At 35.7% G+C, this 13845-nt stretch overlaps 1 protein-coding gene across 1 annotated transcript; it reads left to right on the forward strand.

Annotated features, from left to right (window-relative positions):
- LOC6562104 lies at positions 1-1413 on the forward strand. The gene is made up of 2 exons (XM_001988755.3): positions 1-439; positions 834-1413. Exons 1-2 carry the CDS (start codon positions 16-18, stop codon positions 1322-1324), a joined length of 915 nt encoding a protein of 304 aa, XP_001988791.2. The 5' UTR covers positions 1-15; the 3' UTR covers positions 1325-1413.
- The last annotated feature ends 12432 nt before the right edge of the window (positions 1414-13845 follow it).

Consider the following 13845-nt stretch of genomic DNA (forward strand, 5'->3'; position numbering starts at 1 on the left):
GCGAACTTAGTTGCAATGTTCGAATTCAAACGGAAACTACACGCTAAGCTGGGCCTTTGGCTGTTCGTCTTGTTTGTGTGCCTGCAGCGCAGCTGTGCTCAAAATGCCAGCACAGTGGTCTGGGAGCCAAGCAACGGCACCAACAGCAATGACAATAACAATTTGAATACCAACAATAAACGTGATGTTAGCAACAATAATAGGTTGGATTATGGCAGCGCTTCGATTGCCAAAAGCTATGATCCGCCACCGGAATTCTATCGAGGACCCGGTTCCACTTCAAGCGGCAGTTCCACATCCATTTCCCATCCCGTTTCCAACAAGTATCTTGGGTCCGCAGTCGGTGGAGGTGCACAGCTGGGCAGCGTGGGTGAAAGTCTCAGCGAGGCATACAACAAGTGGCGTCAAGGAGTTGGCCAACATGATCGCATCAGTGTGGGTAAGAACACACATAGACAACATAAATATAGTACAGTGATATCTCGCAAGAAGAATTTTACAGTACAGGAATATTGAGTAATTCGTGAAGAAGATTTCACAGTAAAAGAACAAAACGTAGAATTTTCGAAAATGTTTTGAAAATATTTAAAATATTAAAATTCTTAAATAAATAATTAGAAGAAAGGATATATATCGAATTGTAATTAGTCATAAATTTTCACTTGAACCACATTTTGTCTATGTAAAGGGGAGGGCAGCCCCCCGAAAAAGATCCTTCAAAATAATATTCAAAATATGCTTCAAAGTAATGATTTCTAAAAGTTCTGATTTCGAAAATATCACAGGAATATAATAAACTAAAATTCAGACACTATTAACGATAATTCGCTTAGGTCATTTTGGCGGTGGTGCAGGTGGTGGTGTCGCCACACATATACAGAGTCCACATGGAGGACAGGCCAGCTATGCCTACGAGGGACATCCCTATGAGTATTCTACAGGTGGCGGCGCTGCACACGGCAGCTACTACGGCGGCGGCAGCAGCGCTGAAACAGGTCTACCCTTCGATGTGTATGGCGCCCGTCCGGGTCATGGGCTTCATCATGTTCATTATAGTGGCAACAGCGGCGAGTATGCGTATCCGGAGCCACACGATATTGCCGCGCACAAGGGACCGCCGGAGCTGTCACAGAAAGCGCTGCTAGCCAAGAGTTTTCTCATTCCATTGGCCAGTGCGGCTGTGCTGGGCATAGCAGCCGCTTTAGTCAGCAATCCGCTGCTGCTGCAGCTGGGCACAGTCTCCGGAATTGGCAGTGGCTTTGCTCCCGTTGTCGGCAAACGCAAGAGACGCGCACTGCGACGCGCTTATCCAGCACACAAGTAGCATTTATTATCATACTTAAAGTTCGAATACAATTTTTAAAATGCTTGCCAAATAAATCTGGCGCCTGCATGGCTCTAAGAAATATCTAATTTGGGAAATTATTTGTAAGTTTATTCATTTTCCACATTTCACGACGTATTTGAAAATCTATGTTATTAACATGGCAATAAGCTCGACTGTTATCGCTTACCGTGACCGCTGTTAATTTAATACTGGAGCCAACTGTAAGCTAACAGACTATGTACAAAATTAACTTGAAGGTTAAAATCCGTTGCCAAAGCTGTTAAATTTAAATTTCCAAATGTCATGTTTATTCATGTCAAAACAAACAAGTGACAGATTAAAAACTGTTCATGCATTGTTACATCATTTAATGATTGTTCCCATTTATATAAAGAAAGAAGCAGAAAAGGAGATTATCACAAAGTTAAATGCTTCAAAAGGCAAAAACACTGTTGCTTATTTGTAAAAAATCGAGCCTATTCACCTAAAGATCTTTAAGTTAAGATGAGTAGGTATCACGCTTCTTGCCCACAACTCATTTAGGGCTCAGACAGATACTACTCCACATGGCAGCACACAGACCCAAACACACCCACTCAGATACAAATACAAGCAATGTAGTTGCAGAAAACGCGAATGGAAACCATAAGTACAATAATTGAAGAAAATGTCAGCTACACACACATGGTGCTACGTGACTTAATAATGTCTCCTTGAGCGCCACATATGTAATAACGGCCACAACGTGTTGCTCTCATCTGCAGCTTTGGGTTAGTTTTCTTGTCGTTGACCATTTGATATCATTAAGTTTATGACTTGGCTCAGCGCAGGCACAAAACTTCAACGCCACTTTTTTTTTTACTCTCGCAATAATCATAAGCAACTAAGCAGTTTTAATTGGTTAGTTGTTAAATTGTTGTCACAGTTACAGAATGCTTTTTGAGATGGTGTAAAAATGAAATCAACTTTTGTTTGTTGCCACTTCTGAACTGCAGCCGACTTATTATAATATCGCTAATTTCAATCACATATATGTATAAATTTATTTGCTGAAATTAAGAATAATGTGCACAATTACAGTTAACTTCATGGCGCAAAAAATATTAATTACTATTCAGACCAGATGTTTTTAATAAATAACAAATGATAATAAAAAAAGTACAAATCAACATATATAAATAAAATACCATTGATTTTGGGCTGGTAGGAAGACAAGCGGCAATATGTTTAACTGGAAACTAATTTGCATGAATTTCAATAATTTAGAGCAACGGGAATTGCCACAAAATGGCACGCCCCCAGCCTAAACTGGGGAGCATACAACTAACCGCAATTTTAGTTGGCCATGTGATTTTAGGCATTTATATTTATATATACATAAGTGAAATGGATACAAACAACATCGCAAAATGTTGTGTATGGTAAAAATGCAACAAATTAAAATCTATAAATATTACATTTAATTTGTATGCTAAAATAATAAACATTGGTTGCTGCGGTTAGTTTGGCAGTTACGTTTGTTTGTCAATTGGCTCGAATGATTCAATTGCGGTTAACTGGTCAAGTGGTCAAAAGATTCGCTGCAACTCAACCATTGGCGTCAAATGACACTAATCAGCCTTTGTTGTTTGTGTGCGGCTTGTCAATGAGCTGTGTGCTTTAATTTCATAATTAGGCTGCTATAAATGACTTATAAATATGAATTTATAAATTAATAAATATATGGTTATAATTGTATCTAGTTTGGGTATAAGAGCTTATTATTTACAATTTATAACTTCATTGCGTAAAAATAATATTTTATATAATTTATTAAGATGTAATATTTAAAGAAATACTACTTGATATTCAATTAAACTCTATACTGCATGCATGTTGATGATCAGCGTAGATGCGATAATACTTTTGCAGATGTTCTGTAATTTGAATAACCAATATACAAATATTCAATAAATTTGCAACTTTTGATTTTAAGTTTTCTCAATATTGCATCAGCTTACAGAATGTTTCACAGCACAACAGTTGAGCTTGCTCCGCTGCCCGCCCGTCAGCATTCTCTTGTAGAATGTTATAATGGCAACAACGCCCAAATCATTGCCCCAGCACAGCCAATCACATTGACACCCACAATTCGCACAGCCATGCCCACATAGTTGTGGGTGGTAGCTGCCCCAACATTTTGGCCATGGAAGAATCAAAGACAAAAACATATAAAGAAAAGAAAAACAAATTACAGCTGTTGTAAAGTGTCATTTTTCAAAGTGCACAGCAATAGAATCGATGTCCGGGTGAAGGAGAGTAAAGTGGAGTGGAGTAGAGTGGAGTGGAGTGGGAGGATGTGTTTGCTGGGCAGCTGGGGTAAAACGGAATGTAGAAATAATCATAATGGCGCAGCGCATATTTGAGACGAAATCTTGCGTGGAAATGTTGTAGCAACAACAGCATCAAAAAAGTGGCAAAAACCAACAATAAGAAAAATGTGAGCAAATTTCGCTGGCAGCGCAAAAGAAATGAGACACAAAAAACAAAACAAGAACAAAGAAAGGCGGGGTTGGAGAACAGCAACCAAACCAAACCAAACCAAAAAAAAACTAAACCAAATTCCAATTTGTCAGGAATTTGTTCAATTTCAGTTTTGCTTTGTTGGGCGGTCCGTTCGGTCACTCATCTCCTTCCAATTCGTTCTCCCTCCCTACGACAACATCTGCATGCTCCACACGTGCCGCCATGCAAAACCATAAGCATAACGGCACTAGCGACCTCTACTGGCCATTATAGAGCTACCACGACAAATCGCACACATTTAACACTCGCACACTCGCACACACACACACATACACCCATCTATGTACAATGAGCACACGAAAAAAAAATGCATACTTAACAACCACACAAAAAAGAGCAGCAGGCGAAACAGCTGTTCGAAATTGCTCAAACAATGTGGGGCAGCCTATCCAGTCCCATTCACATCGATAGAGCGGAGCGCGTGAGTGTTGCTCAACGAATTTATTATTCGCAATTGTGACTTAAAGCATTCGATTATTAAAATGTATTGAAATCTCAATGCCCATTTGAAATATTTTTAATATAATTAATCTTAATTTATTTTGAATTATTATTTTTTTATGATAAAACGTACACAGGCTGAGATAGTATAGTAGGTTCTTTAATGTTGCCCTAACAAATTGTATGAGTATTTGTGAATCACATTGAATAACATTTAATTGCGCACTAAAACTATTGTGTGCTACGCTCTCTCCTCTCTCGGAGTCTGTAAGTCTGACAAAATATTATATATAATTATGATTGATGTGTAATAAAAAAACATGTTAACGTAATGTACATTTTATTGCCCCTTCCTATATAGATGAATACTAAATACTAAATGTTATTCCATTAGTATATGTGGATTATTTCCCTTGAAAGAGAAAAATAAATTGTATGTTAAGTAAGTTAATGTTTGAAAGTAGTTTTATCATCACGACTCACGCAATTATCACCAATTGATGCTTGAAGTAGGCAACATACAATTTTGGGTTGTACTTGTGGCTGGCCCTAATGACATTCGTATGCCGCTGCAGACAAGTGTAGCTTGGCCAATACAACATTTGTGGACCGGGCTCTTCACTAATAAACACTGCAGCCAGTAATAAGCCCGCAGCTTGATTTCAAAGATTAAAATGCAATTTTTTGTTTGTTATTGACGATTTTGGCTGCCAATATATGTCGCATGTGCCAAATGATAACGTATATTCCATATTAATGCAGGTGCCAAAAAAAATGTATTGTATAATTATTTATTTATACATATTTATACATATTTATATATATATATATATATTGGCGTCGAGCTTCGATTTACCTCTGATATATAAATATTTGAAAATAAAGTTGAAAGCACTCCATTGTTGGCATACCAAATACCAGCATTTATATCCAACATGCCCGCATTTTAGCCAACTTTTAGCTATGGATTTGTGTGTGTGTCTCTCTGTGTGCGTGTGTGGCTCTCTCTCTGTGTGTGTGTGTGTGTGTGTGTATGTTTGTTTGTGTGTATTTGTGTGGGGGCTTTGTAAATCTGTCGGCGCTTGTGCGTCGAGAGTTTTAATTGAATTTTGAGTGGCGTATTTAGGGATTTGTTATTTTTAATAGAAAGGCCACAGAACAATGAAATGCAATGATACAATTCCAATGCGAACAGCAAATAAAACAAACGCTCAAAGTTTTTTTCTTTTACGCTAAGTTAAATAATCGAAAGCGGAAATGTTTTGGCTTGAATGATTTTATTTGTAATCAAATAAATAAAATTGAGGGTTAGGATAGTAATGAAAAGTTGCTGGCTTTAGTTTAGGCTTAGGTTAAGTAGTATTACCTGATCAAAATATTGTTCTGAAAGTTGTCAGAAACTTTTAGGGCGTCTCTAAGCATTCGTCAACATTCTTATTATTCTTTTATTTAACTGATTTTATTATGGTTTTTTTATTCAATAAATTAAAGAGTATGTATAGAATACTAACGCTATGGATTAATACTTGATCAAATCATCTTTGTGAACGTTGTTAAGCACTTTCAGGGAATCTTTATACATTTTTTATTGTTTTATTGTTTTATTTAGATGATATTGAGATGACTTATTTCTTCAATATATTTAATTTAATTATTTTATATTCAATATAGCATGCTTTCTTGATTGGTATAGTACCCTTTGTCATCATTATTCCGAAGTTTATTCATGACGTGTTAGACAATAGTCAAATTTTCGTGCATAATTTCAACAATCTTTTGATTTTTTTTGTTTACATATATTTTTAAAACTGATAGCTGTCAGTTTTTGCTTTTCGTTTTGCTTTTGGTTGATTGTCAATGCTGATTGCAAATTTGTACATATAAATCTCTAGTGAGCAGCAAACCGATAGCCAAATGATATTGTCCTTTTTTTTTTTTTGTCTCTTGTTATTTTTGCTGCCACACATCAAAATTGTGTTATAAAATGCAATTTGTTAACGCCATAAAAACTTTGGGACCCGCATGCTTTTTATTATGCTCGATGACCAATTTGAAAAGCAATATGCGGACATTCAGATGGGAGACACGCCCACACAGTCACACCCACTCCAATCAGGGCTTGAACCAGCTAGTCTTCTCAATTTACAACTTGCTATTTATTTTTGGGGCCAACATTTGCGGCACATGTCACACACTGCGACTCGTTCATGGTAGCTCCTGAGTGTTCATTTTTTTGACTGGTTTTTTACGAGTGTGTGCCAGTGTGTGCGAGTGTGTGCGAGTGTGAGTGCATTTGTTGTTCATTTCATTTAAATTACCCTGTGGCTGACCTCCTCCTTGTCACAACATGGCGGTGCACCATATTGAAACAGTTTGTATCCACGCTCCAGTCCACAATCGAATGCTCATTGAGTCCCCTTTTTGAATGGCCAGCAACAACAATTCAATTCAGACTTTCGAGGGACTCCTTTTTTGTGGCTTTTTAATCAAGTTGTTTGCGCAAATTTTCTGTCCGTTTTTCTTTTGTTTTTGGTTTTGTAAGTTGTCAATAAAACCAACGGGAACAACAGGCTCTAGAGATTCCAATGGTTTCAATTGGAGAATGATACTTTAATTACATGTCAAATTTATCTGGTTAGTTTAATAAAATGAGTTGTTAAGCGTTTTACGATCTTCGATTCATAAGTATTTTGTGGTAGGGAATATACGTACCTTAATCATTTTTATTTAGTTCAAGAATGCTTAACAAAATATTTGCGGTATGATTTTTTTTTTATCTTTTTATGTATATTCTTTAGGGTTTTACATTTTGGTTTATGCTCTACTTTACAAGCTAATAATTTTGACATGACGCATAAAAATGATTGCCTACTTTTTGGGCAAAATAAATGCAAACGAATGTGCATGGACCGAAGGAACATTTATGACTGCAAAAGCAACAAAAAATATATTATTTTGTCTGCATGTAACTCAAAGTCTCCCTCTCTCTCTCACACACACGCACATCTACCTCTATGCCGATCTCTGTCTTGCTTAGCAAGGCATTCGAGGTTTTATAATATTTAAATTACACAAAGCATTAAATATAATTCACTCACTACGCTCCATTTACTAAGGCTATATAAAAGGCATACATACAGTCGCACACATAAGTCTACTGTCAGCGCACAAAAGTATGCAATGGGCCAAGGCAACAGGAAAAAAAAAAATACACAAACAAAAATGCCGCTGAAAATCGCTGTAATACTTATTCATCAATTATATGATGCGGATATATATATATATATATATAAATATATATGTATAAATGCTGAAATTTACAATATCGAACACACACAGGCACACACAAACAGACAGGGAGTACTTAATACTCTCTTAGTATGCGCCTAACTCACTCACTTATACACACACATACACACACACACACACACGCACACACGTACACACACTTACATGTGTGCAGACATGCTCTAGATGGCAAACGCGTCATACTTTACTACTTACTAAATCCATTACAAAGTATTTACGTAGAAAATTGCTTTATATCTCTGCATATCGCTCTCAGTCCACAACGTTACCAACGGTCCTTATATGAGGATATTTTGTTGTTGCACAACAAAAACGACAACACTAGCACGACTCTGTAGGACGATAGTCTATTATGGCATACCCTGTATACTTTTTCATCTATTGCAATATACGTGGTTTATATACACAAAATATATTTTGGTTAGAAAACTTGTAAGATATAAAAAATATTGTAAGTTCATGTTATTTTACTTTGTACGTTTTAAATGGATTTACTATTAATATATATTTTATTATTTACTGTAGACTATTTTTTTAAGGATAAATAGTACGAATAACATAAGTAATAATGAAATAAAATGATATATATGTAAATATTTCAATAAGCTTGCAAAGCATGACTGTAATGCCTCATGTACTTTACAGGGTATACAAATTTAAGTACGTGGGAATAATAGTAAATGTAAAAAGCTTTTGTGTGGTGTAGTCTCTCTTTATACATCGCTCTTCCTTTCTCTTTAAGACAGTTGTTAGTAAGGTAGTCGCTGTCGCATGATGCTGCTGCCTCCTCTCTGTTTACGTAGTACCAGGTCGAGCCACAGCCTTAGTAATAGCTCTGGGTTCAGCTTCGGGCCCAGCAACTCGGCCCCTTCATGTGGCAGTGATGACAATGGCAAAATGGCTGTGTGCACCAATTTATGTGATTTTTCGTAGATGTCAGTGGCAAATAAGAAAATATTAAAATAGATTTGTGCACTGTGCCAAAGACAATGGACAAAAAGTACACTGATAAGATCATAACGATGTAGATTAGGGAAATGGAGCTGAATAAGCTTTGAGTTGATTGGATGCTAAACGATTGAGTTCACAAACATACACAATAATATGTGTAGTCATCATTCCCAAGCTAAGGATTGTTAAATCTTGCTACAAAAATATAAGCATAAGAAAGTTAAAGTTAATAAGCGAAAATGGAGAGAGTTAATGTGACTGCATATATACAATTTGATTAAAGTTTTTATTTCGATTGTTATCTACAATAAAAAATGAAATTGATATTCATTTTATAAGAGTTATGGATTGATAATTAATTGTAAATAATTTATTTCTTTATCTATTTACTCATGGACTGTAGTTACATATTTGAACAATTTATTTTATTTAGTTTGCGACACTTTATAAATAACATACTTTTTGCCAGTTTGTTGATATTAAATCATAGCCCCATTTTTGCTAAAAAATCGCAGTCATAAAAACAGGGAAATAAAAAGTTTCAAACACCAAAATAGAAAACTGCGAAGGAAATGTGTTCAAAGAGGGTTTACTTATTTAGGTATTATTCATAGTAAGCACTTGATCACATTATTATACAATAATGCAGTTTATCATTACCCTCAAATCAGGTTAAGCTATTTTTTATCCGGAGATTTTATGTATAATTTAAGGGGAACTTGAATGCTTCAAAGATGCATTCGCATCTAATAGAAAATTGTCGTGCAACGGGGCGAAAAGAAGTAGATGGGCCATTTGAGGCGGCTGCCTGAATTGCGCTACGAATCACTCTGGCGTGCTATCAATTACTGTTGCAAGTGTTGCACGTGCCACAAGTATCTCTCCGCCTCCCCATCTAGGAACTACAGATTGTTCATCTTATTGTGATGCTACTTGGCGTTTGGCTGGGCTCTCTTTTAATTTCTTGTCGCGCTTGCCTTCTTGTCGACATCTTATTTATTTTTTAATTTTTATTTTCGTCGTGCATTTTCTTGACAATTTCTTTTTGCTGCTGCTGCCGCCATCGTTTTTTTTGTGCTTCCAATTGTTGCACAATTTTTTAATTTGTTGCTTGACGGTAGCAGATAGAAAGCAAGAGTTGCTGGTCTTGTGGATGTTGAATTTGTTAATCTGAAATGGGTTGAAGCTGCTGGAGTGGTTTGTGACCGAGCATGAATATTGCTTAATTTTATATGGCTATGGCTGCAACTGCTTTCTGCCAATTAAACTAAAATTACACTCGAATTTTGCGTAATTCACAATTCAGATTTATGTATTCAATTAGCCACAAATAACCACACAATTTATGCAAATTAACCCACACACACGAAAGCACATAAAAGATAAATAATGTTATAATAATTCAAGTAGCCACAAAGCAAAATAAACTTAAATTTCAACATTACCTACACATACACAAACACAAATGTGAATATGTGTATGCATTGTTCAGACAAGCCTTAAGTAAATTGCACTTGAAAGGTATACCCAAGCCATACTCGAAAATCCATTGTTGTGTATAAATACTTAGGAATAGGTGCACAGACATAGATACAACTTATATTCTAATAAGCCTAATTTCAAATGCATTTGCCCCTGCAAGGCGACAAGTTAATATTAAAACTTGAATTTCAAAGTTCGATTTGATGCACCGAATCACAAATGCGCTCTCTGATGACTTTGCAGGTATACCTAATAACATTTTGAGTAATTCCCAATAGTTAAATAAATTAAAAGAAAATATAAAATATTCCGGAAACAAAATAAAATGCAATTTTTAGAGAGCTCCTAAAATAAAAATAGAAAAGTATTTCGATAAACTATCGATGGCAAGAAGATTTTTGTTTTAAACATGTATACGATACGAAAATACTCCAAAAAAAATGTAATAATTTTTAAAAATGATTTTTGTAATGATAAAAATAAATCTTCCGCAAAGTTACATGTTTTTGACAAATTAGTTTTCAAAATAGTTTGATTTTCATGTGCTCTTTCCGGCTGATAAAGTGTAATAACTTTTGGGTTTTGTCACTTTACATTTGTAATGTAAGAAGCTTAAGGCTTTAATTACAGTTTTAGCTGGAATGCATTTATTTGAAAGATGCATTTCAAATTGATTTAATACATTTGTACATGTAATTGCTGAATAAAACGCGTTAAGTTTGTATTCTTAATGTGATGGGCCACAAGGGATTATCCAATCACTTGAACCAGAGTAGGGCTATGATTCGCTTATGAAGCAGCTTATGACAAATGCAATTCAAGTTTGCCACTTCAACTGTCTGCGTTCAATAAAATATCGCTTCAAATGTTGCACCTAAGTGCCGTGTCCTCTGCAATCATATCGTTTAAGCACACATGTGCATGATTCTAACGTATTATGGCTTGTGTAATTTTAATTGCCTGTGGATTTTAAGCAGAGTATGTAGCTAGTTAATTGAAGTGTCTAATGCTGACAGTCGAAAGCATCTTTAAGTTATCCAATAAGAAAGCGAACTTGAGTTGAAACGGAATAAATGCAGAGTGCTCGAATGAGAACGACGTTGGTTTTAATAATAATAATAATGAATAAGTAACTTTACTCTGCATTAACTAACTTAATTTAAACATAATATGTAATATGTAATATTATATGTATTTCTTTGCTTAAAAAATTCGATCTCTTTCGATTCAGCTTACAAATAGTTGGGTTATGATAAGAAAACTATAGAAAAACTTTTACAAATTATGTACATACTTATAAAGATTATATAAAGATTAATTTATATGTTTAAAAGCAAGTTTCGATTCATGATCACATAGTTGAGACTTACGTGATATCCGGTCCATATTCAGACGTGTCAGCAGAAACAGTAAATTAATAACTTGAGACTGTATGGCGCAGCACACATGGCGTATGCGTAATCAATGCAATAACCAGCTGAGATGCGGCAGCCCTGCAGTTAGCTGCACTGCATAAATTTGTGCACAATGAGTAAAACAGAGCAAGAGCTAAATCCAAAGCCACATGCCCTAGAGTCCGAGTAGCAATCATTAATTATATATATGTGGCGTATTGGGTAAGCAGAAGTTGCGTGAAATATGTTTGCTTGGGGATTCCATGATTCTGATGGTTAATACAGAGGCGAGCAAACTCAACACAATCCAATACCTAATTATGTAGATTGCTATAATTTTGCTTATGCTTCACAAAATATTAATTATGTGGTTAAAGTAATTGCTGATTTGGTTTACTAATTGAGATAGTTACCAAGAATCAAATATTTTAAGTCAACTTTTGAAATGTTTATTAGGCACTAGCAAATTGTTTAAAATTTCGTTGTGAGATTTATGTGAAATAATATTTCCGGAAATATAAATTAAGAATCTAGCTTTGCTTTTGAATAAGCTCAGTGAACTGGTCTTATTTTGCGCATAAATTGATAGACAAAATACGCAGCTTAAAATAGGTTTTTTTTTGCTTAACCTTGTAATCTATGCAAGTGTTGACGCCAAGCGATTTTTACGGACTTTCGACTAGGCATTTTCTTAACGCTGTCTACAAGTTTATAAAGTTTTCCATTTGTGTACAAAACCCCTCTCCGCTTCCCCCCACAATCTCCGTAGCAGCGACGCTTTGCAACAACCTGCTCATTAAAAAACTGAATGTGTGACATTTTGTCAGGCAGCAGTAATAAAATTACAATTGAAGCTCGACGACAAGCAAAACGCAAATGTGCTGAATCAGCACAAGGAACAAGGAACACAAGGGGAAAAACTGAGGCAAATGTCAAATCAAATTTATTGACTTTCATTGTAATGTTGGGGGTAGTTAGACGAAGGGGCTTTGCGACAATGACACTAGAATTCTAACGAATAACCCGCAGTTTCGTGTTCATTCAAATGTGCAAAGCCAATGACAGGCGGAGTACCCCTCGTGTCTGTTGCCCCACACCATCTCAACCAGTACACATAATGTGCACCTTTTCAGTCCTTTTGCACTTTTAGTGTATTTGTGCGCGATTAAAGGGCTGCTTAGCCAGAAAGAGGGAAGGACAGCTGGTGAGAAAAACACACACGAAGGGAGAGAGAGAGAGAGAGAGTGAGAAAGAGAGCATAGACAATCAGCAGGCAGCATCTAAAGTTTTCCTCACTTTTCTTAGCGAGTTTTTTTTCTGATTTTCCACAACTTAGCACAATGCCTGATGGTAGTGCTATAAAAAATCATACGCTTCCATTCATTGCAGGGGAGCATTTCAGACATTTTGTCCTCCTTTGTGCAATGTTTGACAATTATTTGCATTGTTCACTGGGTCGTTTGTTCAACATGCACATGAAGCGGTAACTACAACTTGAGTGTCTATAGATTGAGCAGTTCAGTTCAGCTTAGTTGGTTAGTTAGGTGCTAGCACTTCTTTTGTGCCGATTCTCCCATCTCTCCACCCCATGAAATGCACACACATTTTTGGTGCATGTGTGCTTAAGATAAATATGTGTATATATGAGGCACAATTATATTTACAATTTGTTCTTAAATGCAAATCAAGCCAAACGAACACATTTTTTCTAGCTTTCTAGCTGTCAAGAAGCATTGATAATTTCGCCTACACTATTGCATGCCCTGTTTTTCCTCATCTCTCTCTATCTATCTCGTTTTCTATCTTCTACTCTATTTCTTCTGTGTGTTGGGTGACAGTTTTTTAAATGCCTGTTTCCGCTTCCGTTTCCTTTACGTTTGACTTGCCGGCACGTAAATCGTGTGCCATTTCAGTGGCTGGGATTCTATTTTTTTTTTCATGCGGCGGTAAATTTTACAACAATGCATATATAATCTTTTTCACTTATCTTTGCATAGTTTCCTTTTTGCCAAGCGTCAAAACTTTTTATGGTCTGAGGTTAAAAGTGGTTTCAACGGCTGAAAGCGCTTCTCTATCTCTAAAATGAATGAATGAAACGCGTAAAAGGTTTGTGGCGACTGCAAAAAGTGCTAAGATAACGGAATTTTTAGCTGAATCCCTTAGTTTTTGAAGAATGTCGACAATCTTTTGAGCGATTTATGAGTTAATTACGATGCGAGTTTCTTATTTAAGACTCTAGGTAGATTGATCAAAGATCAATTTCAAAGCACTGCTCTGCCCTAGAGATATTCATCATAAACATAAAATTGACAATTGTATTTATATATTTATTTCTATGTACATATTTTTTAAAAATTTGACGAAAGCATTGAAATT

Source organism: Drosophila grimshawi, unplaced genomic scaffold (assembly GCF_018153295.1).
Source record: "Drosophila grimshawi isolate 15287-2541.00 unplaced genomic scaffold, ASM1815329v1 contig_1377, whole genome shotgun sequence".
Classification (NCBI taxonomy): domain Eukaryota; kingdom Metazoa; phylum Arthropoda; class Insecta; order Diptera; family Drosophilidae; genus Drosophila; species Drosophila grimshawi.

Coding starts and splice junctions, on each gene's coding strand:
- LOC6562104 (XM_001988755.3), top strand. CDS start 16: ATGTTCGAATTCAAACGGAAACTACACGCTAAGCTGGGCCTTTGGCTG. Junction 440..833: donor ACATGATCGCATCAGTGTGG/GTAAGAACACAC, acceptor TAATTCGCTTAG/GTCATTTTGGCGGTGGTGCA.